This window comes from Apostichopus japonicus, chromosome 19, assembly GCF_037975245.1.
Source record: "Apostichopus japonicus isolate 1M-3 chromosome 19, ASM3797524v1, whole genome shotgun sequence".
NCBI classification, from domain to species: domain Eukaryota; kingdom Metazoa; phylum Echinodermata; class Holothuroidea; order Aspidochirotida; family Stichopodidae; genus Apostichopus; species Apostichopus japonicus.
Window position 1 is genome coordinate 14,077,503 of NC_092579.1, and position 25,142 is coordinate 14,102,644.

General features: G+C 39.4%; 2 protein-coding genes and 1 long non-coding RNA gene across 7 annotated transcripts in view; 2 read left to right on the forward strand and 1 right to left on the reverse strand.

Moving 5' to 3' along the window:
- The first annotated feature begins 88 nt into the window (after positions 1 to 88).
- On the forward strand, positions 89 to 5,147 carry LOC139960649 (CMP-N-acetylneuraminate-poly-alpha-2,8-sialyltransferase-like). The gene is made up of 3 exons (XM_071959190.1): positions 89 to 629; positions 2,065 to 2,664; positions 3,884 to 5,147. Exons 1-3 carry the CDS (start codon positions 358 to 360, stop codon positions 4,293 to 4,295), a joined length of 1,284 nt encoding a protein of 427 aa, XP_071815291.1. The 5' UTR covers positions 89 to 357; the 3' UTR covers positions 4,296 to 5,147.
- A 26-nt stretch (positions 5,148 to 5,173) lies between these two features.
- Positions 5,174 to 24,623, reverse strand: LOC139960651 (uncharacterized). The gene is made up of 3 exons (XR_011790580.1): positions 23,833 to 24,623; positions 9,680 to 9,780; positions 5,174 to 5,550 (listed from the first exon to the last, which is right to left on the reverse strand). It is a non-coding gene; the product is annotated as an uncharacterized lncRNA (long non-coding RNA).
- The window catches only part of LOC139960646 (85/88 kDa calcium-independent phospholipase A2-like), a 28,091-nt gene continuing 17,284 nt past the window's right edge, over positions 14,336 to 25,142 (forward strand). The window contains exons 1-2 of one of the 5 annotated variants that reach the window (XM_071959184.1): positions 14,369 to 14,931; positions 20,208 to 20,318. The gene's annotated coding sequence lies outside the window, so the exon portion shown is untranslated. Of the gene's footprint in view, positions 14,932 to 20,207; positions 20,319 to 20,462; positions 20,677 to 25,142 lie in introns of those variants that run through there. The other 4 variants (XM_071959183.1, XR_011790579.1, XM_071959182.1 and 1 more) reach the window with 4 other exon arrangements.

The following is a 25,142-nucleotide window of genomic DNA, read 5'->3' on the forward strand; positions in this document are numbered from 1 at the left end:
AAACAGCGTCCTGTTTGATCAAAGGTTAATTTTTACCCAGAAAGGCAAATAATTAACTCCAAACGTTTATTTGGAGTTGTCTTCTTTATCACACGAAAAACCACGCAACCCATTTATAAAGGGAGTTAGTGCATTATAGGTTTCGCAGTCTGATACACACATAGAGAAAAGTGTGTTATGTGCATTACGTTGTGCGTTTTGGTAAAACCATTCATCACCTAAGAAGATGACGTTTAATTATCGGGAATTGCGTTAACACGGCGAAACATTCTATAGCTGTTTCTTATCACAAACAAAAGAGTCTGATATAGTTAAAAGTATGAAGAAAGAAAAACTAGAAGCAATGACGAGCTTTTAATGCTAGCAGAACCACTACATTTGGACAATCAGTACAGGACAATCACTTCAGTGACGGCTGAATGTACACATGGAACAATCGAACGTTATTCATCTACGATATCTAACATCTGCGGGGAACTAACCCAAAAACCAAGAAATATGGCGCCAAAACTGTTTCAGAGCAGACGACATGTGATTTTGTTTTTGTTAACATGTCTTTGTATATTTTCGATGTATCTTCTTGTTTTCGAAGTGGAAATCACCAGACAGTGTCATCGGTTATGCAGCGGGTAATTTTTTAATGCAGGGCCAGTCTCATCTATAGTAAAGTCAAGTTAAAGCAGACTTTAACGATGATACTATACTAGATGAGATTATGCCCTTTTGAATATTCTATTTGTCCCATAGTGATTATATACTTCATGTTCATAAAGATATTTGTCATACTATAGGTATGAGATGGTATTTCTAGAAAATAAACTTAGGTTTATAGATTTAAGCTTAGCATGTGGTGGATTGGTCAACCGGGTCACCGGGTCGGAATCGCCTGATCCGATGCGTCGATGGTTTCTTCTTGGTCGCAAACGATATGCTCCATTTCATCCGAGTCCTCAAATGTAACGCGTGTTTCAATGGCCCATTGCTTCCCCGGCCCGTGGTCACTTAGTAGCAATTTATGCCCCAATACGCCCTGCTCTACATGCAGGCACCCTACTGTTGTGGAAATCCATTCCAAATGTCACGAAATGAGGGTCGCAATTACACTGCTATTGACATAAACAGAATGAAATCAAGGCTCAGTCTACCCACTGACAGAATATTACAAAATTATATTCTAATGTACAGTACATAAATATAACATGTACGGGACTACCTAGATAGTTGAAAAGCCTTCGAGATTGTTTTTAAGTGTTGCAATCTATAGCATCATTTTGCATTCAAGCACCCTGCATTTTAGCTTCATTTTTTTTACATGGGAGGGACCAACACTAACCCAGGACGACATAGCAGTATTAAAAAATTCATCGTTTCAACAGTGAGTATATCATTGTAGCACTAACTTCCATCTGAGCACCCTTCAATCATATCAAATTTCTCAAAGGGGATGGGTTTTCCTCTCCCCCTGATACCCCTGCCCTAGGACGCCATGACATCTTCGCCCCCCCCCCCCCCCAACCCACTACCACCACAGTATATTAGTTCAAATGAGACTTGAACTATAGGAAGGTTTCCCAAGTATAGGAAGATTTGAAATGTTAGTTGACATGGGGACATAGTGTAGTGTATGCCAGTTGCGTGTATGGGTGTGTGGGGGAGGGGAGGGGCATGGGGCTTGGGCGTTAAACGAGGATTTGGCTTAAGCTGGTTAAGCAATAACATTTCATAGAATGCTGAAAAGGTAAAGGTGATTGCATGGAGAATGGTTTTTGAAGTATGCTAAAAAGTGACTATTGATTGACTTTTTAGCATATTGGGGACAGAAATGATGACCTCTAGGCTGCTAGTAATGATATGAGGAATATTAGGTTTCCCACATTACAGAGCCCTAAATGGCATCTCCCTAACCCTAGATAATGATGTCCTGGCTGCAAACGCCCCTTTAGACGCCTACTTCTGCATGAACGCTCAACCAAAACCAAGTTAGGATACCCGACGACTATACACTGTACTGTGTGGTCTGGTGGTATTAAAACTTTTATAATTATATCTATATTTTCTTAACAGTGATATTAATGGACCTTGCTATAAGAAGAACTATGCAGTCTTGATTTACACTGATGAAACACCAGCCGAAGAAATGTACTTCGAGCAGTCTGTCTTGCCGAAATTAGGTTTCAGTGAATTAATCAAGGAATTTTTTACAGGAAAGATTTCTCATGAGAATTGTATCGTTCAAGATTATTATCCCACAAGACGAACCATCGACAGACAACAGACATGCGCAATCGTCGGAAATGGAGGACTCTTATTAAATAGTCGCTGTGGTCGTGAAATTAATTCATACGACTTTGTCATGAGAGCCAATTTAGCGCCAATCAAACCTTTCGCTGAAGATGTAGGCATCAAGACCAACTTAACCATTTTAAACTACGAAAGTTTGCACTCCCTGTATCATTCACTGTATACTTTCGAATTTAAACTGGACCATCACGATGAATTATTAAGCAGACTGCGGTTTTTGAATGATTCAGTCATGTGGTTTTCTAAATCCATGAACTTTAAGGAGACGAGGAATTACCTCAAATCGGTAGCTTATGTTCTGAAATCCCACTATTCTTTACCATTGAGGGTGGCCTATACCTGGCAATCTGTGTCCATTGAAAGGTAAGCAATAATGCTTTAATTATCATTATCGCGGACATGCATGCAGCTCCTTCGAATGTTAATGAAAACAATTTCTCTAATATGGAATCAGGAAAAGTGATTATACCTAGCAGGCGAGGGTCCATGCGTGTGGGGGTATATGTCCCCCCCCCCCCCCGCTCCTTTCCTAAAGTTGAGAAACTCATTGTATTTCATATTAATCTTGTATACACGAACTTCTTTTCAAGTCTTGCGTTTGAATGATCAGATTAGAACAATTACCATCCTGTCACGTCGTGTCGAAATTTCTGAATTTAAGGATTAGTGAAGGGTCACAGTATTTTTTTTTGTGTGGTATTATGGGATCTTCATATTACGTCCTTGATAGTATAAACGAGGTAGGACATTGTCCAGTAAGCTGGGTATAAGCTGCAGGATACATTAGCTGTGAAAATAAATCCGGTATTACTTTTGGCATAAACCTTACTTCGAATTTAAGGACATCTCTTTCCTATCCTATAATGTCAGCAACTCAATAGATGTAGCAAAGGGTATATCGGGTATTTAAAGGATGTCTTTGGGTACAAAAGTAAGTTCACTATGTTGGAGACCAGTAAAAAAAATCATTATTGCCAGTCCCGGGTTCATTTCTAGACCAGGTTTCATTTTTTGAGAAATCACCAGCTTTAAAGCCGGGAATCCACTAATTTTAAAGTTAAACTTAGTTCAACACACCGGTCAGTTCCTCCGATTCAACGCAAAACTCAATCGGAAGACATAAGCAAACAGTTTTATGTCCTTATGTCCATACAATGTATAACATATTTGTCGAGGACAAAATTTTGTTCAATATTCACTCTGAGGCCCTGTTGTCTGCATGAAGTTCAACGAACATATTTTGGTTGAGTTATTAGAATCGATGGAACAGTGTTTAGAACCACATCGAGAAGCTGACGTCATCACTTATGTAACCCTTACACGGGTATTCCAGAGCATAGTTTAAATGTGAATATCTGGAGGGGAAAAAAAGAGAATAGTTATAGAGAAATGAATCTAGCAATCAAATTCGATCTTGTTTTCTGTATTGCATGATAGGAGTAGAATATTAGCATGGCATAACACAATTACTTTTCCAACTCAAAAGCGGCTGATATTAACTTCAAATAGAAGATACATCATACATTCAAGATTATTCAATTTTCATTGTTCTACAATTCTATATATTTGTTTTCATTATCAGATACTGGAGATTGAAGCATTACGCAAGCAGTGGTTTTAACCTCTTTGCAGTCGCTCAAACCTTTTGCTCTGAAATAACCTTGTACGGCTTTTATCCTTTTGAAAAGGATGAAAACGGTTTTCGAATACGTCACCATTATTACGATGCCGAACCGTCAGATTTTTTTACCAGCGTTCATAATATGCCAGCTGAATATGAACTCCTTACGCGTTTGCAAGACGAAGGACAGATACGATTGGTGATTGATCGATGCTCTACAAATGACGTCAACTCAAATGAACCAATCAGAAACGAGGAAGATGAGGAAAAATTAGTTGATCCAGCGAGATTATTCACTAGTAAAAACCAAACGAAGGAAGATTCAATAACAAACGACAGCAGACAGAAAAATGGTCAAGAAGGTGCATTATAAAAATCATCCGAATTCTGCTCAGAATGAACTAAGAAAATAAAAGCGACGTTAACTCATGTTTAAGCTTCAGTAAGCATTTTACTAGTGCGCATGACTCAACAATTTATATTTTATTGAGTCATTTAGCCGGTTGTCTCATGACACTCCTCAACATCCGAGGATAGATTTCAAGAAAAAATAGAACTTCATGGAATTCATAATTTTTGCAGTTTTAGTATGCGGCCATTTCTGGGCTCTTACTGACGATTTTAGCATGCTTTTGTAAACAAATTTCGTTAAACTCATTTCTTAAAGGAATGTTGAGTATGGTAGTACAATTTATGTATTGAAACTTTTGCAATGGTGGCCATAATTTGACTTTGTACATATTTGGAGTCAATATCGATGCCGATATATACTACGTATACTACGTGGGAAACCTCGATGAGCCATGAATAATGTATCGTACATTAAAACAGGAGGCTACAGCGCTTTTATATATTTCTTTTTCTCTTGTAGCGAATTTAAAACATAAAATACGAGAGAGAGGGGTGGGGGGAGGAGGAGAGAGAGGTGGAGAGAGAGGAATCCTATTTCTCTCTGGAATGTATTGTTAAGTTTGAGTTGACAACACTATCATTCTAAGAATTCTAAACAACCAGTATCAAGTTATGCCTTATTCTGCATGGTTGTAGTTATGCCTTCTGCAAGATATGCCTTATTCTGCATGCTTATGTATAGCAACGTACAAACGTTTTAGCTGAGCGCCCTCCCTTTTAATCTTCTGAATAATTCGTGTACAAGCTGTAGCAGTTTCATAAAAACGCCCTGGTTTAACACTCATATTGCCGTGTTAACAGTGGCGTAGCTAGGGCGGGGGGTCAAAGGGGGGGGGGGACACGTGCCCCGGGCGCCGGGTTTAGGGGAGAGTAAAAAAATAAGCACTTTTTAGAAAAACATGACGAAATTGATGTATGTCGTCAGGCATGAATATTTTCCAGTTACTAATAAGAATCTGAACTGAATGTAGTTGTTTTTGTTAGCAAATTTATATATAGATTGTGATTTCTTTTCAGGTTATATGAACAATTACCATTTGGTTGAAATTTGCTACAGTTACATAAAGAACCATACGGTACCATAACGTTTCCATGCATAGTTTTCCAGTGTATAGACGGAATCACCAACCTTGACTTGCTGTAGTCTGAGATATAATTTGCGTTCCAGCTATACCAGTTCCACTGATTATAGTTGCCTATCCGTTCGATACATCCAGCTGTACACAAAAAAAGACAGGGTACCGGTAAAATAAATACATCAGATACCATCTGAGACTTGAAAATGTGAAATAGTACACCGTTTCAACTTGTAATTTGACACAATGAAAAGTTTTACGAAGGTTACACGAAACGGTTCCATCGGATATTTTAACCAGGGAGATATAGTTGCGAGTTTTATGCTCCCGTTGCTCTGTCATTCGATGCCACAGCGGAAAGAATTACTGACGCCACAGTATTGACATAACGGAAGGCCACAATATAAATATTGTACAGTTATGCGTGGTATAGAGCTGGTTGTTTGTGTTTCTTTTTCGAGGAGAAACCCAGGATTTAGCCTACTTTGCAAAAAGATTCCAGCAGTGTATGTAACCCAGCGATCTTTCAATCTTTAAATTTCTTGCTTTACTTCTATCCTTTCTCTATTTCTTCCTTTTCCTTTTTTACGGCCGATAGATTCAATAAAACGTTTTAATGTTGTTTTTGCTATAGCGTCATGTATATACACCTGCATGTGTATGTATATTTTAATGTCTGTATTTATATGCATTAATGTATATATATATATATATATATATATATATATATATATATGTATATATGTATATATATATATATTTATATATATATATATATATACCGGCAGAACAATACACTAACAACCGCATAATCCCCGGTAATCCCGACGAGGATCCTATATATTCATGGAGCATAACTTGAAGCTACCAGTTGTCTGACGATCGCTATAACGCGTGAAACTTCGAGTTACAACTACTAGTGTTCCACTAGTCTCATCTAGTATCAACATATATATATATATATATATATATATATATATAAATAAAAAAAAATAAAAAAATATTTTATATTATAATAAAATATAAAAAGATATAAAAGTAAAAAAAATAAAAAATATAATACCACTACGATTTACTGCATTGTATTGTATCTTTAACATATCTAGCTCTCGCATGCTCCCAAACATAACACGTGTTAGTGTGTTATAACACCCTGGCATATAAATGCATAATATGCTACACGTTAAGAACAAATATAAGCTCACACCTTTTCGGCTTGGGTGCATATACAATTTGGAGGTTGTTCATCCTGGAACGCCATTTTCATGCTCACTGATATGATGTGATATCTGCTGTATGCTTTACAAATTCGAGTAATTGAAAACAAAAGACTGAAATAAATAACTTTTATCTGTTTATTGTGCGATGCCCCACATTATTTTCATTTCGAAAGATGCACAGTTTCAAGTTCATTACATACTGAAGGCATCGGTTCTCTATCTGCCTTCAGTTTAGGGTAGATCTTGGGATTTTCATACCTAGATATTGCTAGATATCCATACAGTTCAGTGTCCTTAGCATTTTTCGGGGCCTGATCTTGGAAATTGCAAAATCGGGAGTGGTCACACTCCATGTAGGTCAGTGGACGTCGACCTCTAGACGTCACTAATACACAACCCGATCACTTGTTATCGATGAAGTGGTGTGTTGCCGGATTTTGTCAAGGTCTTGGTACAACGGGCAAAAGTCATTCATCTGGAAGCGATCAGAAGGGCTGGGCGTAGGGTTCTGGGGTTGTGGGGCGCGCGTTTTTATGCAGATGGGAACAATCTCAAGGAGTGAAGGGTGCGTCCGCCCCCCCCCCCCTCCATTACATGATATTCACAAGAGAATTATTTTTAGATTCCTTGTACGAGTTACGGTACTAGATTTAAGGGTAACAATTAGCATTCAGGTCGGAGTGTATAGCATTTTATCTTTGGATGACAGTGTTGCATCGAAGGACAAAGGTCTAGTGCAGTTCGCATATAGATCCTGGTCTAATACCGAAAATGTTCGAGACCAGCCACAGTTGGTTTCATAACACAATTGTACAATTGTTTACGGCGTCCATACACACACGCGTAATAGACCATATATGGTATAATTATATGCATTAGTGAGAGAGGAAAAATGGAAACGTCAAAATGGAGTTGTCGGTGTAAGGGGTAGGCTGAGGCGTACGCCCCTTCCGAAATCCTCGATCCGTCACTGGCTACCCTGTGTATATAATAGGGATCGGTGCTGTAATTATGTCACTGTTCCTCTTTCTCTTCCCGGTGTCGTAGCGTTGTTTCTGTGTCATGACATATTCAGACCCGTCACATCATGACTTGAGGGGTTGTTGTTATTGTAAGAGTGTTACATACATTAAACTTAATACTCAGCAGTACAATAATCAATGTGATGATTGTGTGTTTAACATGGTGAATGTAACATTTACTACACAAACAGTAACATGAAATTGATATACTGTCATAGCATTCAGTGTCCCAAGAATGCTAATGGTCAGTTTAATAAAAATATGTTTCAGGTCACAAAGTTCACTATTTTTCCATTTTCTTTCAAGAAGATTATATCGGCTCATTTCATTCTTCATTCTTTATTTGGTACTGGTTAATTGTTGACTCTTAATTGAAATTAAACTATTATCTGCAGCAGATTATGAAAATGCTGCTCATATATGGGTACAGGAAGAGTTGTATTTTTGTAATTGTCTTCAAAACCGACAGTTGATTATGATTTAACTTTAGCTATTAAATGATGTTTACTATAAACGTTGAAAAGGTGGGGTATTTATGTGAAAAGAGAAGGAAACTAATTTCTTAACTGGCTAATACCAAATAAACAAGATCCTTCAACTTACTTGAGGATGTTTAAGTATTGATCCATTGTGCTTTATAGTATTATATCATAACCCTATCAAAGCGCTGATAGTAAGTTTTACTTGTTGGAAAAGTACTAGAATGCTCTTTATATACCAGCAATTTTAAGTTGCAAAGCTCATATGACATAGAACGATAATCATGTTTCTTGTAATAAAATTTTTTGTTATTGAAACTAAAGTAACCATGAACAGATCATTTACGTATCCATGCAAGAGATTTTAGTTACTGCTGCGCGTAGAGTTGAATCTTTGCCAAATTTTGCAATCAGACAGTTGATTATGTTAATTTTTGGGAGCTTTCAACTATTTTTACATGTTGAGGTAGTTGGGTGAAAATTCCTAAGTCGACCAATGCTTTTTTGTACATGCATCTTAGAAACTAAAAAGGAAATTATTTAAATTTTCGTAAGCATGCACCTTTAAGAGATAGTACCTTGATACCTTGCCATCCATAACTGGACACAAAGGTTAAAATATCATGACTGTAGTTTACTATTCATGCATGATTGTAGATGCTCGGGAAACCCTCTTAAGTGTTGAAATAAAAGGTTGAATTCATCAAAATATTCTGAATTATTTGTGTTGTCATTCCTCTTTGTTGTCTCTTAAATGTGCTTTTCTGTTGTGATCTACTTAAAAAACAAGGAATCAAGCTGCTTTTAATAATTAACGTATGAAACACTTATGAACGGGTGCTATGTTGAAATCGCTGGCAAAATTGTACATAAAAATTTTGTAGTTGCGTTACATGCTGATCATGTAAAACTTTACAAAACAGCAGTTATGTAAATTCAAGTAAATTTTACTTAAATGTTTTAGTGTTCTTATTTGACATGAACATCAAGTAAAATTTTAACCTTCGTACAACATTTTCTGAATGTATGTACTTTCAAAAGCAAGACAAGCATGATTCCTGCCACGTTGGCAGTACATCTAATGAAAAGAGTTTCCTTCAGGCATATTTACAGTTTTTGTTAATAAAAAACATTCAAAAGTAAAATCTGAAATATAAAATTTTCGGACTAGCTTTTTAATATGATATGAGAACAATCAGTGACGATGCTGTGCATGATCGTATGCATTTCTGGTTTTGATACCCCCCCCCCCACCCAGCCCCACTTTTTAAGGTTTTAAGCTTATTTTTTTGTTCAAAATTGGATAAATTCACTTCAAATCATACCCTTAATGTTGCACAAAAATTTCATCTATGGACAACCAATATAGAAAAATCTCCTTCAACCCCACACAGACCGGTTAAAATTGCACTAGTAGAGGGAAGTATGGAGAAGAATGTTGGTGAGGGAAGTTTAGAAAATTCAGACACAGTTAAGTTATTGGTGTACAAATATTAAAACCTCTTATAACAGCTACTATAAAACTTCGTTGAAGGAAATGAAAACATACCAGATATTTCCGGAACCGAACACTACGCACATCTACAGTTGGAGGCTGTTCATCCCGGGACGCCATTTTCATGCTCACTGATATGATGTGATATCTGTTTGCTTTAAAAATTCGAATAATTGAAATGAGACTGAAATAAATAACTATTATCTGTTTATTGTGCAATGCTCCACCAGTGGCGTAACGATGAGCCTGGGGGTGGCTCCTGGCCCAGAGGGCCCCCATTAGGAGGCCTAGCAAGGGCGTCCGCAGAAATGTAGTACAAGGGGGGTCAGTAGGTCATATAGGTGTAACACACTACTTGATACTATCTAAGCGGAGCGCCACCATCGGTTGGCGCGGAGCGTACGACGATTTTTTTTGCCAAAAAATACTCCTATCGTCGGAAAAGACACTTCCCGTTTACACAACGGTTATTTTGAGATCTCATGTCTTAGGATTTTGACTTTCAGTAATGCATTATGGGTCAGTATGCAATGAACATAACTAGAGAACTGTTGGCTGGGGGAAATCATTGAAATGTCAAATGCTTAGCTTTTTTTTAATTTCCAGGGGTGAACAAGTGCCCCCCCCCCCCTACTGTTTGGAGTATAATCGAGACTACTGCACAAATACAGTTATCAAACCTAAGCATCGGGCCCATAGGAGCCCATAGGAGTTGCGCCCCACATTCTTTTCATTTCGAAAGACGCACAGTTTCAAGTTCATTACACACCGAAGGCTTCGATTCTCTATCTGCTTTCAGTTTAGGGAAGATCTCTAGATTTTCATCTGTAGATATCGCTAGATACTGCTAGATGTTCATACAGTACAGTGCCCTTTGGATTTTTTCGGGGCCTGATCTTGGGAAATCATGTAGGTCAGTGCACGACCTCCAGACGTCATTAATACACAACCCAATCACTTGTTATCGATGAAGTGGTGTGTTGCTGGATTTTGCCAAGAGGTCTTGGTACTACGGGCAAAGGTCATTAATTAAGTTTCGTAACTCATCGGGCAGTGATGAGAGGGGTTGGGCGTAGGGTTGTGGGCGCGCGTTTTCATGCACATGGGAACAATCTCAAGAAGTGGTGGGTTCGTCCTTTTCTCCTTTTTCTCTTTCTTCTTTTTCTTATCCGTCCTTCCTCTCCTTCCTCCTCTTTTCCCCCTCTTTTTTCCCTTTTTTCTTCTCTTTTTTCCCTCTCCTCTTTTTCTTACCCGGGGGGCGCGCGCCCCCAACGCCCCCCTGGATACGCGCCTGCTATAGGTCACTGTCATTAAATCCACATTAACATCTATACAAGTTCTTGTTTTTATCCCTCTCTTATTCGGTTATTTATATGTACTACGAAAAAGAAACATGAACATCGGTCGCCCTTCTACAAAACGAATAGCTTAATAATATTGCATGCGCGTAAGCTGTTAATGATAGAGGAGTTTAATTAACCTTTTCAATTAGTTTTTTAATTAGTTTTTTTCTCATGTTTTTAAGTTCATAATGAGACCTTCATACATCTTGTCCATACTGATAAACTTTACAACGAAGTAGTCGTGTATATAACCTCTGTTTTGGCACTAGATACTTGACTTCTGATATAAATGGAACCATATAGCTGTAATATTTTGCAGTACTAAAATTTCCCCCTGGATATGTAACAGATATGTCGTATGCCTCTTAACTCGGGACTGTGACTGTGTGATCATCGTCGGGTGTGCATCACCATTCTCCTCCAAAAGGAACAGATACTACACAAGATCTTAGCCAAAAGGCCGAAAAGCGTATAGATAGTTAGTGCCATGTAATAACATACATGTCGAACCGCTAATAAGCTTGCCGAAAACGTACGTATGCACTGGTTGAGCAAGCTTCGTTGTTATACTGAATATGCATTACAGTGTGTTCTCTCATTGGCTTGTTTAAATCAAGTGGCATGGCGTACCAGCATACATGAATGAAATATGATTTCAGCGGATAATTTTTTCGTTACTTTGGAATATCAATTTCTTGATAAATGAAACGTTTTTTGGCAAAATTAACTTGATGAAACCTCATTTTTCATGGTTCGTCAGATAAGCAGGTTAAACGAAAGTTCCATTTTATGAAAATCAACAATGTTATGTATTTCTTATTTCGAAACGCACGGAATCACTTTAAATCACAGATAAACGACAAGAGCAGACCATAACCAAAACTACAATATGAAATATTTCCCCCGAAAGGTGAATTAGGGCGGTATTGAAGAACTCAGCATGCATACAGAGCAAGATTTGTCACAGGGGTTCTATACTCGTATTCTGTATATGGTTGGCTGGTAATATGCATTTGTGAGTAGTCCAATGGGAACTTTATTTCAGAATACATAATAATAATAATAATAATATATATATATATATATATATATATATATCTATATATATATATCAATATATATATATATATATATATATATCTATATATATATAAATATATATATATATATATATACACACATACATATATATATATATATATATATATATATACACACATACATATATGTTCCTTATACGTCATCTGCCGTACAATCAGTTGTTTCGTTATAGGTATATATTCAATTTTGGTTTTAAGTTAAAGCCAACTTACGTTACCCCTATCAACAAAATGGACTAACCTACAAAGCTTCAGGTACATGGTCTGTCTATTGTATCAACATTTTTTTGTTTAACAAATTTCTGTGTCTAAAACGCAGTATATTTTAACATTTAAAGACATGTTAACTACATGACATTATTCGCCTAGGCTCCATGAAGCGACTTACGACGGAACCAGCAATGTACAAGACAAATCGTATCATCGTCATCACGGCATTGTATACCAGAAACACTCCGTACCTTCAACTGTTGCGTATTCGCGAATGCATCTGCTCCTCCTCTTAAGGACTGTGACGACACCTTCTAAACAGACAGTTTTTTTCGGGAATATGCCATAGAAAATGCCAAATGCAAAGCCCGCGCTGAAACATTGACGAACTAAACTCGTAATACCAACTCCAAAACGGTATACCATTGGTTACCATATTCAACACTGATCCGCTCCTACCACTGGCAAATATCATTCAGAAGAATGTTTTTACATACTTCAAAGCACCCGTCTGAAATCAGTTTCTCAGTGCATAACCACCTGTCATGTCATTGACGAGACCTACGAGACCGATAGTACGAGACCATTTCATTTACGAGACCCTATCTACTGGACATCTGAGTTCGGGCAACTGTTCAGGATACCACCTCATTACAGGCAAACAACGCACTAGAAAATACATAGGCATCGCCCTTTACACCAGGGGTTCCCTGACTGGGGTGCATGAACCCCCATGGGGTGTGTGAGTCCATCCCAGGGGGTTCGTGAGACGTTTCTGAAAGTCTAAACTAGAGTACTTTTTGTTGAACTAAAATCTGATGTATCATATAATTTAGTAATGTACAAATGTCGTACCTATCGACAAACTCTTTCGCGTTCCATACGCTTATGGTGCCATAGAAGTACCGTACCGTGCATTTTCATTACATTATTACACTATGAACTTGATCTTTTACGAAGCACTGTTATCATTGCGTATTATAGTATAATAATGACTCAGATCGTGTTTCGAAAAAATGGGGGATTCGTGGACAAATCTGACATCCACAGGGGTTCGTGTGCGATAAAGTTAGGGAAACCCTGCTCTACACACAATTGCAAGACGCGCTTACTTGTCGATTCTACCGGGGTCTTTCAAATAACAACAAAACTATAACACGCACGTTCAAAATCCGGCGGGATATGAACTGTCTCTCTAAAAATGTCATTTACTGAAACATTTGCAACGTAAACTACGTTGAAGAGTCGAAAAAAACACTTTAAGAATGAGAATGACTCAATATAGTTGGCCATCCAAACCAAGCAAGATCAATCGACCTGTTGCAAATCACTTCAATGTCCGAAATCAATCGATTGAGATTTCTAGAAAAAAATCTAGAAAAGGAAAAGGATATTTCTGGGAACTAGTAAATCTCAAACCCACGGCACCAACTGCCCTCCCAGTTTAATCAAGGCAAATTCTTTGAAGTTACAACATAATCGGATTAAAATAATCCGACATAGACAGAGCCTTAAAAACATGATCCAGTAGAGCTCAATACGACCCAGTCAGACTTCACAGCCAGGCCGACACTCTTCTCTATGAAAAAAGAAGAAGTTTAAATTACCTCTCATTGTCACTGTTTGGTTTTAGCAGAACTTTCCAGCAAAACTATAGTTCTTCTACAGTGCATGATCACCGAAACTGATTGTTAGCCAGTTGTAACCTAAAACCAAACATTGGCTGCTTTACTTCCAATCTCTCACTTAATTTAATTTTTGTAAATCTCACTCGAGATGAAGCCATTCTCTAAATGCAGCATATTTTGTTCATCAGTTTTTTCTTATCTGTATTCATATCGCTCTTAAATTTCTTCAGTCTTTGTGTGTAAAGTAACATTAAAATCTGTGATATCTCCAAATTAAATCAAATTTGCTTCAGCTGTCTGTGACGTTGTTGCAACTACAATGCCCTACTACGACTAGCAGTACTTCGTAGTCTGAATGCAGTCGTTTGGGGAAACTGAGAAGAAAACAACAGAAACATTAATTTATTGAAACGAAAGTAGAAATAAGACGGACTTTTCTGGCAAGTTTTGATCTTCTGTCTGGTCAATACTGGATGCCTTGTTTCTTCTGTAGTATGTATTTTAGATCCTCCTGCAAGCAGGAACTCGCGAAGAAGCCTCATTGGCTTATCAAAGACGCAAGCTGACCGAAGTCAATTGTCAATTGTCAACAACTCTGTAACTGGACGACATACATTAATCTTGGAGTGACTCCAACCATGTCTGTTTTTACCTCCATGCTCCAACCTACGTTTTTATTCCCTGAAGCTCTCTTCGCAAAACAGAATAGTTGCAGGTAGGAAATATGATACAATCATTCAGGCCGCTGAGCCAACATTGCCATAGGTGAAAATATTCTTAGCAACTCCGTCCAACTGCAGTTTTAACGAATGGTCTCGCGGTGGTATGTGAATATCATGAATATTAATTTTACACGGATCACAGCTTCTAATCACAGCAGTGTTGCTTCATAGACGATAACATAGAAACCTTGAAGATACGTTACTTGGTTGAAGTTGTGTCATTTACCATAGCCCACATCAACACAAACAGGTTCTCAATTCTATTAATCTGTGACTGAAAACCCACCAGGACATTATATCTGGGTAAGTTCTCTTCAGAGTTATATTTCTGTAATACTTTGTCTAAAATAAAATATGTAGGAAAGAACATGTTTTCCAGAAAACATAGGGTCCTTGATGGGGACTTAACATATAGGGTCCTTGATGGGGACTTCAGTGTCCCTCCTGATCCTTTTTTTCTTTCTACTAAACTAAACTAGAAAACGATTTGATAACGCCAGTCGCGATTCAACGTATACAGCTTGAGTAGACACATTAATCAGAGCGTATATTCACCATTTTTCAAGAAGGTGGGAGGGGGGGTGAGTGGGGGAGTTGTTGCCCGATTTCGAGACCGACTTGCTTTTAAGACCGATGTAGAGTTTCCAGAAGAAAACCAAAAAAAATCGACCATTTGTTTTCGAATTACAACTGCGCGTTGATACTGGCTGAGAATACAGCGGGTTAGACCGAGTCCACGGAAGCTGCAGTATTTCAACATATATCAGAGTGAGGATTTACTTTAACATTTTATGGAATGTATGTAACAAAAACTCAAAACGAGAATAAGTGTGGGCTTTCAATTGTTCTGGAAAGCCCCAAAGTTCCATCGTTTCGAAGTATTTCTTGTTCTCTCGGAGAGAGTTTAAAGCACAAAATATACGTGAGAGGGAGAGGCATTCAGTTTTTCTGGAATGTGCTTCAAAGCCCTGGTGGAGGGGTCGAGAGTGAAAATGCTTCCGAAGCGTTTTGTTATATTTCTTGTTCTCTCCTAGCGAGTTTAGAGCACACAAATACATGTGTGTGTGAGAGAGAGAGAGAGAGAGGTGGAGAGAGGGGTGGATAGCAAGGGTGGGGAGGGGGGGGGGAAGTAAAATTCTATAGATAATGTATTTCAAAGCTCTTGTTGCTGTCCAGGCGACAGAGCCACACGAAGTACTGTGGTAGCGTTTATATGGAAAGTATCTAACAGAAAAATCAAAACGAGTATGAGACTGGGCCTATAATTGTGCTGGAAAGCACCAAACCTCCATCGTTTTGAACTATTTCATCTTCTCTCGGAGTGAGTTCAAAGCACAAATATAAGATAGAGAGAGGAATACAAATCCTCTGGGATGAGAGGAATACAAATCCTCTCTATATATATATCGTATAGCACCCTGTGAGGTTGCATATGTTTCGCAGCTCCTGTTTACATCGATTTTTTGGCAGAAGTTATTCATCATACAATTTTGTAGAATGGACTGTTGTTTTTCGAAATATCAGAGAGTCTGTACATAACATCATTTTTCAATTTGACGGACTAGAAAGTGCATATTTATGTGGTTTTCTTCAAGTTATACGTCTTCGATTCTGCCACGGTTGACTGCCTTCCAACATGCTTAAGTATACCAGCGCACAACTGCTTAGTATCCGTGGATCTTTGACCAAGCCTTTGCTCCGGCTACCGATCCAAGTCTACAACACTCTCAAAAGAAATGGAATAAGTGCTGTTAAGCCAACCAGCCGGGGCACAAAGGGGATTAAAAGGAGAAGAATACCTGTGAGACTGACAAACACACTGGCCAGACAAGTGATTAAACAACGCTCAGCCAACTATGATAACCTTATCAGCCTGGTCAGGGGTCAAGGTCATCCAGGGCCGGACAAAAACAACAACAACAACACAGATCAGCTGATTGGTTCCTTCTCTACTAACTCTATGCCATTGAAACTCTGCCTGATTAACCCTTGCTCCGTGTGCAACAAAGCTACAGAACTTTGTGATTTCACCATGGACAATGCTTTGGATGCATGTGTTATTACTGAGACATGGCTTAAAGGTGATGAGCGAGATGAGGTCATTCTGGCAGAGCTAAAGCCACCAGGTTATCATGTGAAGCATGTCCCCAGGAAAGGTAGAGGAGGGGGCATTGCTGTCATGCACAGAGACTCTATCTTATTGGTACCCAATACATCTAATAGTTACCAATCATTTGAGTGCCTGGAATGTGTGATGCAGACTACTCCTCCTGTGCGCCTAGTGACCATCTACAGGCCACCACCATCAAAGACAAATGGTAACAGCTTTAGAACTTTTATGGAGGAAATAACTGCTTATTTTGAACTTCTCGTCATATCCACCGGTATTCTCCTTGTCCTCGGAGACTTTAATCTACACATTGACAAGCCAGCAGATAAGGAGGGAGCAGAGTTCATTTCCTTAGTGGAGTCACTTGGAATGACTCAACATGTGACTGGGGCTACGCATCGTGGTGGGCACACGCTGGATTTGGTACTGACCAGGAACATGGATAACATTGTGCCACGTGTTGCTGTTGAGGATAAATGTCTCTCTGATCATTACCCCGTGTTCTGTGTGCTACCCCTACACTGCCCTATGCCTAAAACACAGGTAATCACCTACAGAAGGACAAAGGCCATTCAGCCTGACAGCTTCATCTGTGATATTAGTGCCTCATCTCTTGCTTCAATTTCTAGTGACACTCCAGCAGACAATGCCATCAGTCTGTATAACTCTGTCCTATCTTCCATCGTGGACAGTCATGCCCCAAAGAAGACCAGACGCGTTCCGGCGCGTTCACAGCCAGACTGGTATACGGCTCTGATAAGAGAGGCCAAGCAGCAGCGGAGGCAGTGTGAGCGGCTGTGGCGAAAGACCAGGCTTACTGTGCACAGAGATATGTTCATCGAAGCTAAGCGAAAAGTTAACATCATGATAGCAGAAGCAAAGTCAAGTCATTTCCACAACATCATCTCTGAAAATAGCGGTGACTCCAAGAAGCTCTTTTCTGTTGTTAGCAATCTCCTGGGTAGGAAGGCAACACCAACATTACCCCCCGACAAGGATTCTAAGGACCTTGTGCATGAGTTTAGCACATTTTTCATTGACAAGATCACCAGAATTAGAGCCAGTATAGTCAGTGAAGGGAAGTCAAAATCCTTCTCGTTGACAGTGCAGAAACCGCCATCTTGTGCACTAGATATGTGGGAGCCAGCTACAGAGGATGAACTGAAGCGGAGCATAATGGCCTCCCCGTCTAAGAGCTGTGGCCTTGATCCGCTGCCTACAAATCTCCTTAAGCAGTGTGTGACACCTCTCTTGCCAGTTATCAGCACTATTGTGAACAACTCCCTCATAACTGGCGATGTACCATCCGCTTTCAAGCTCGCCCATGTGACGCCACTCATCAAGAAACCCTCGCTGGATCCTACCGTTCTCTCAAATTATAGGCCAGTGTCAAACCTTCCATTTGTTTCAAAGATTCTAGAAAAAGTTGTGTCATCCCGTCTTACATCCTATCTTGAACACAATGGTCTACAGGAGACTCATCAATCTGCATATAGGAAACACCACAGCACCGAGACTGCCCTCGTGCGCATTCAGAATGATGTGATGGTAGCTCTTGGAGGTCAGAAAGCGTGCCTGATGGTTCTGTTAGACCTTTCGGCCGCTTTTGATACGGTTGACCACCTCCAGCTTCTTACTACACTCAGTGACCTTGGTGTTAAAAGTACCGCCTTAAAGTGGATGACATCATACCTCAGTGATCGCCAACAGATTGTGTGCCTGGGAAAGGATTCTTCTGACCCTCAGACGTTAGAATGTGGCGTGCCCCAGGGTTCGGTCCTGGGGCCTGTGCTCTTCACGGTATACACGTCTTCACTGGGTCAGCTACTTCGCTCACAGGACATGGACTATCACTTCTATGCAGACGACTCGAGTCTCTATCTTATGTTCCATCCCAATGACATTACTATCACTGTGCACCGTCTAGAGAAGTGCATAACCTCAGTTCGGCAATGGATGTCACACAAATGCCTGAAAATGAATGACTCAAAGACTGAGGTGCTTCTAATATCATCAAAGCATCTGGCCAGAAAGATAGAGTGTCCAAGCCTCATTATTGGTGACCATCAGGTGGAGCCTAGTGATGTGGCAAAGAGCATCGGTGTCATAATGGACAAGCATGCCTCTATGGAAGACCATATAACATCTGTGTGTCGGTCTGCTCAGTACCATCTCTACAACATCGGAAGAATACGAAAATACCTCACCAGAGAAGCCACAGAGCAGTTAATCCATGCTTTCATAACATCTAAACTGGATTATTGCAATGCACTTTTATGTGGACTACCAGTTAAACAAATAAAACGACTGCAAAGGCTTCAAAACATAGCAGCAAGGATCGTTACACTAACAAAAACATCTAGTCATATTACCCCAATATTGCATGAACTTCATTGGCTGCCAGTATCACAGCGGATTAGATTCAAAGTCCTTCTTCTTGTGTTCAAGTGCCAGAACAACATGGCACCTCCATACCTGCAAGATCTGATCCGTCTTTATCAGCCAACAAGAGCCCTACGTTCTTCTGGTCATAGTCGTCTGGAGGTTCCGATCACCAAGACAAACAGCTATGGGAACAGAGCGTTTTGCGTGGCTGGGCCACGCCTCTGGAACGAGCTGCCAGCTGAACTTAGAACTGTTTCTAGTCTAACGACCTTTAAATCAAAGCTGAAAACCTTCCTTTTTAGACAGCATTTTTGCAATATTTAAACTGTGTATTTTAAATTCCTTTCATGTGCAATACTCAAACGTGCATGCTTTTTATTTTTTCATACTCATTTATATTGTATTTAATTCTGCATTTTTTACTACATATTTTGTGTCATATTTTTATATTTCTTTATTTGCTGTTCATAGCGTTTTAGAGCACTTTTGTGGATTTTACGCTTTACAAAATAAATTATTATTATTATTATTATGTATTTTATAGCCCTATAATGAGGGTGGTCCTGGGGATTTTTTTTAAATTTATTTATTTCATATTTTTAGGAGGGAACGATTTTGTTTTGTTTCTCATCATTATTGTTTATTACTCTTACGTTCATCGGTATAAGACCAATTTGAGACCGACCGTAGCGACAATTGGAGACTGACATATGATTTTCACAGCGGGGGAGGGGGGGGGGGGGGTGGGGGAGCGGGTAATTGACACCTCCACCTCCCCATATATGTACGCTTCTGACAGTAATGTAATATGGAACCTGCGAACGAAAGCTATATTTGATAATGAAGCTCATTGCATCAGTTGATCTTTCATCTCACATGAAAAATCGAATTCTGCAGTGTTATGGATGTTCGTTAGTTTGACGATGTTGCCACGTAAGAGAGGAGGGAACGGTGTGTCAGGGTGGGTCGGACAACAACAACAACAAAAAGGAGCTTACCCCTGTTCGACCTCGCAATAGGTCCTACGGGGATAATAGATGGTTTAGTAGAATAGACACCTTTTTTTTTTCTTTTTTTCTTCTAGGGAAAGTTGTCTATTATTCAAACAGGGAGATGCTGAGAAGTGAAGTATTGTGCAATAACATTGTGTAGAAGCCATAAATAAACAAGAGGTAGGAGCTGAAGAGCCAATTAGGTAGGGATTACTAAAGGGTAGGAATTTCTAAGTAAATGGGATATGGAGACAGAGCGGTTTCTATTATTTGGGTCGGAAGTGGTTGCTACTTTGTCGGAATTTTTGAGTTGTTCTTAGTGTGTAAATGGGTCGGACGGAAGAGGTGCTCATCTATAAAATGTGTAAAGTTAAGAGTCCCCTGTTACCTCAGTTTCATGATTGAATTGCATTCTATGCATGCGGTTGTATCATCTATAACGTGTACTGTGGAGAATACAGTGCCACTGACAGGGAGAAGGGAAGCAGTTCAAGTTGGTGTCTCAAATGTGACTCTTTCTCTACAAAGCGTAAACTTCAATTTCAGTCGTTCTTTATCATGGTAATTATTTTTGCCATATTGACAGCGCCTAATATACTATAATAATTGCCTCTGGTGTATTCCCCTATGTACATTTACTACCTTTCAATGAATTGGTTTAGCGGTGTTTCTAGAGTGGTCGTTGCAATGAGATCTGTTTCCTCCGTTTCAGGATCCAACATGTTATTATAGATTGGTTATTGGTTTTTGCATTATTATATAGTTAATCATGTAGAATCAGTATTATTGTTTGTATTTATTGGTATTGACCCTACACAGGGTACTTACTATTGTGAGGATAGCACTAAAATATTGACGTCCCATCAGGGCTTACATTTAAGCATGGAGGTCTCCATGATTTAAGGTAGCATACGCCCATTAAAAGCCCCATTGACTTACACACTAAATCACAAAAGTAATGTGGTCTCTAAGTCTAGATAGAAGTTTTCACTAGCTAAACGCTACACATCACCGGATAGCTGACAAGTTGGCCTTTCATGGCACCATCAATTTTCCGTACCATGACCATGCGGATTATTTGCTATCCGAGCCGGAAGTTTTCGTCAACAAACCTCTTCACTCAGTGGTAAACAATTTTCCTACGCTGCTCCTGGGAGGCCTAACGGAGTCTAAAATTGCCTCAATTGACCCAATTTTCTCACCACATTTACTTCCATTCATGCTCTTCAACATGCAAGCCATGAAAAACTAGATTATGATTGATAACAGGTCAAAAAAGATGTTCTCCATGCTGCTTTTTGGCACTTTTCCTGAGATAGGAGAACAATCGAGCGCGGATGGATGGATATAGACTCTAATAGGAGTATGCCACTACATAGGCCTAGCGTCATCGAGGTAAATGAATCTGGAGAAACTATCACACAGTTAATTCGCGCGTACGCGCGTACCATGCATGGAGGGTCATGTGATGTGTTCCAGGGTGGTACTAATATATTACTCTCCCCATAACGCATGATGATTTCATCCAACTAGTACGTAAATGTGTATGCGTGCTTAGAGCAGCAGACGACACCCGTTACCTAGCAATAACCGTGCTTGTAGCCTAACGTGATAGCTATATTTCCGTCGAGCAGCATTAGGCTCTGTTCCATGGAGAATTCCGTGGTTGCACTGAACTAAACATTTCCCCACATTTCATTCACTTATAGCGTGTTGTAATAACGTTAGGCCATATGAGACAAAGCTTGCCTCTAGAGCTGTATTAATAAGTAAGATCTATTATGTAGAAGGCCTGCCTTCATTCAAGAGAATAAGGTTGAACGTTAGCATTAGCACTATTTCGTAGGCCTGAAGTACCAGTACCTTCTTATGCCGTTAGTTCCCATGTCCGAACCGACCAATCTTTCACGAAGTCACTAACACTGTTCTCGAACTGCTACAGAGAAATATCAGTATAGTACCACCCTGGAACACATCACATGACCCTCCATACATGGTACGCGCGCACCCAATTGACATGAATCCTCCAGATTCATTTACCTCGTTGCCTAGCGTACGGCATCTTCTAATTGAAAGGCAAAGCTGTTCACGCGTCAAAGGATTTAATCCTTAAATTCACCAGGCAGGTAACATTCCACGAAAACGAATTTAGAACAATAATATCAAAGGATTGTTTTGAAAGTCCTCGTCCAAGAAAGGGAGTGGGACAATAATCTTCTCGTATCGTTCCGTCTCCATTGCGTATAGCTTTAATAGCCTACTACTGAAGCGAGTAACAATAACTATTCTCGCTTCTCAGCCTTTTAGCTAAGATCATGCGTAGTATCTGTTCCCTTTCGAGGGGAATTGTGATGCACACCCGACGATGATCACACAGCCACAGTCCCGATGCAAGGGGACTGGGGTTGAGAGCGGATCAGTCGTTCGGTAGTTTGATTTTCGTGCCCAGGTTCTTTCCTGGGCGACTTTTCCTTAACAAAAAAAAACACTATTCAGGAACCTGTCGGCACCACCGAGAAATGTACATCTGTGCATATATCTCTCCAATTTCTGTTGTAGTGTGTATAGGCTATGTAGCCTATATAGGCTAAAAACTACCGTACCGTCCTCCAAACATTTCTCTTCACAGAGTTAGGTTCAGTTCTATAAATGAACTTCTCAATCGGAATAAGGAATAGGTTTGGAGGGTCCACCCACACCATGAGTTGGACGTTTGAAATCTTTCGACAGATGTTATTGCCCTAAACTGATCATATAGTTCAGTTGGATCCAAAGTTGTGTACCTTCCAGTTTTGTGTTAAACTACGTACAAAACTGTGGGGGTGGGGAAGGAGGGTGGGGAAAAGGGTGGGCAGGGTGGTGGGAACAAATAAAGGAAAAACCACTGAAGGTTGCTCTTTTATATCATTTGGGGTAATAACGCGGTATCCACAAGAAACGCGGCGGCTCTTTGATCAAAGGAGATGAATTGTCTATATGGACATATACAAGGGGAAGGGGAGGTCACCATCGAAGGGGCGAATAAAATATCTACGGTGCTTTGTAAATCTATCAAGGACAAATATTGTTAGAAATTCGAATGGAAGGAACCTGGCACTTTATATCAATGTTTAATTTACCCTTCCCAAAGATGTTTTGGAAATATTGAGAAGATGCAGTTAATACTGGGTATATACAGTTGTATAAAATGCTAAATCCCCCCCCCCCCCCCTTTCTATGTAGAGTTCCAGATGTTATTAAGAAAATCATCTTCGTACTTGTTAAGTTACAGTAGGATATATAAATATATGCAACGATTGAATTGGATCAAGTAAACACAGACCTGTATTACCAGCATTAATTAACACATCTCGTAATGAATCGACATAGACATTACATTATACTGTGTTACATTGTTTAGAAAAGTATAGGGTATATAACCCAACAGGATATCATTTTATGCTTTTGATTGTTCCTCAATTAGCAGATATGGCATCATGTAACATATGTTCATAAAAGTTATTGCTTGGGGTGTGCTTTTGTTGCTATGATACAGTAGTATAAATATTAGCACTTGATATAGGCTATGGATTAAACAGTCTATACTGTTTGTGGTAAGCAGGCACGTAGCCAAGGGGGTGAAGGGGCAGCCGCCCCCCCTCACTTGAGCATACTTTTTTGTATGTTTTTATGATATCGCTAGTAATTTCAAAGAGAAAATGCTAAGATGCAACTTACAAGGCTTGGGAAGTGCCATTTCCAGTGATCTGGGAGGCATTTTCAGCCAAAATGTTCTTGTACGCTTCGCGCCAACTCATGGTGGCTACGCTTACATAGTTTGTATTGCCGTATCTACGGCCCTGAAAGTTTGCCTACAGTTTCGCCCCTCCCTTGGCAAATTCCTCGCTACGCGCCTGGTGGGAAGTGGTGTAAATGTAACCGTTGTTTATTGTTCTTGGTATGATTGAAGAATATAATGGGAAGAACGACGCGTACTATCACGATTATCCATAGAAACACACACACACGCACATATTTGCATACACACACACACGCATGTTGAGCGCGTGCTTGGCTTTGCATGCGTCATAATGGCAGTCATGCAGTGTTTCATCTACAACAAACAGTATTTCCGCATATAGTCCTCTCCGCTGCGCGCGGTCATAAGTCAGTGTACTTTTTTTACTTTGCATCAGGAACGCACAAGGGGACGATTCCGTCTGATGATTTACGCATTGAAACGTATACCGGCACTTTCCACGTCGATAGAGCAAAACAAAATTTTACGTATTTCAAAATGGACAACTGCAGTATATAGAAATCATAGATAAAATCAAATGAGATGAATTTTCCCATCGTACGTGTATGACTTTTCTTTGGTAATAAATTGATATATTACCAGTATATACTGGATACGATTTGAGATACAGCGTCGACTGACTAACATCGCATGCTGAGAGCATTAACCCCACCCCACAAAAAGTAATCAACTTTAGAAAAGTGCATGTAACATTATGTAGTGAAACAATATAATACAATAGTGAAATCCTTCGTTTTCAGATTATAAAGAAAGAGACATTAATCGAATTGGTTTGTACTATAAATAATATACAAATCCGACCACAAATCGACTTTGATTGAAGGCCGGAGAAAATACATCCAATCTTTTGGCCCTTGTCGACATTTTGCGGCTTATATACCTTCACTAATACAGCGACTTGAATTTAAATAACTTTCAGAGATGGTTCCTTCTTCTTCTTCTCCCTCACAATATACTCTGTGCAATTTCAAGGACCAATGGTCCAATTGTTTGTTACATAACCAAATATTCCCACTCCCCCATCCCATGTACGAGTGACTTTCTGCAGTTACGTATAACGGACGATTACACGTTTGATAACATCGTGCTACATCTCTTATAGTATAGGTTCAATCCCTTTATTTTACACGTGTACATCGCTTCTCGGACTTTTGGCTAAGATCATGTGTAGTATCTGTTCCCTTTCGAGGTGAATAGTGATGCACACCTGATGAAGTTCACACAGTCA

Excerpts from the sequence above, each read along its gene's own strand:
- LOC139960649 (XM_071959190.1), top strand. The coding sequence starts at position 358 with ATGCTAGCAGAACCACTACATTTGGACAATCAGTACAGGACAATCACT. Across the intron at positions 630-2,064 it reads TGTCATCGGTTATGCAGCGG|TGATATTAATGGACCTTGCT; the intron begins GTAATTTTTTAA and ends TTTTCTTAACAG. Across the intron at positions 2,665-3,883 it reads CAATCTGTGTCCATTGAAAG|ATACTGGAGATTGAAGCATT; the intron begins GTAAGCAATAAT and ends TTTCATTATCAG.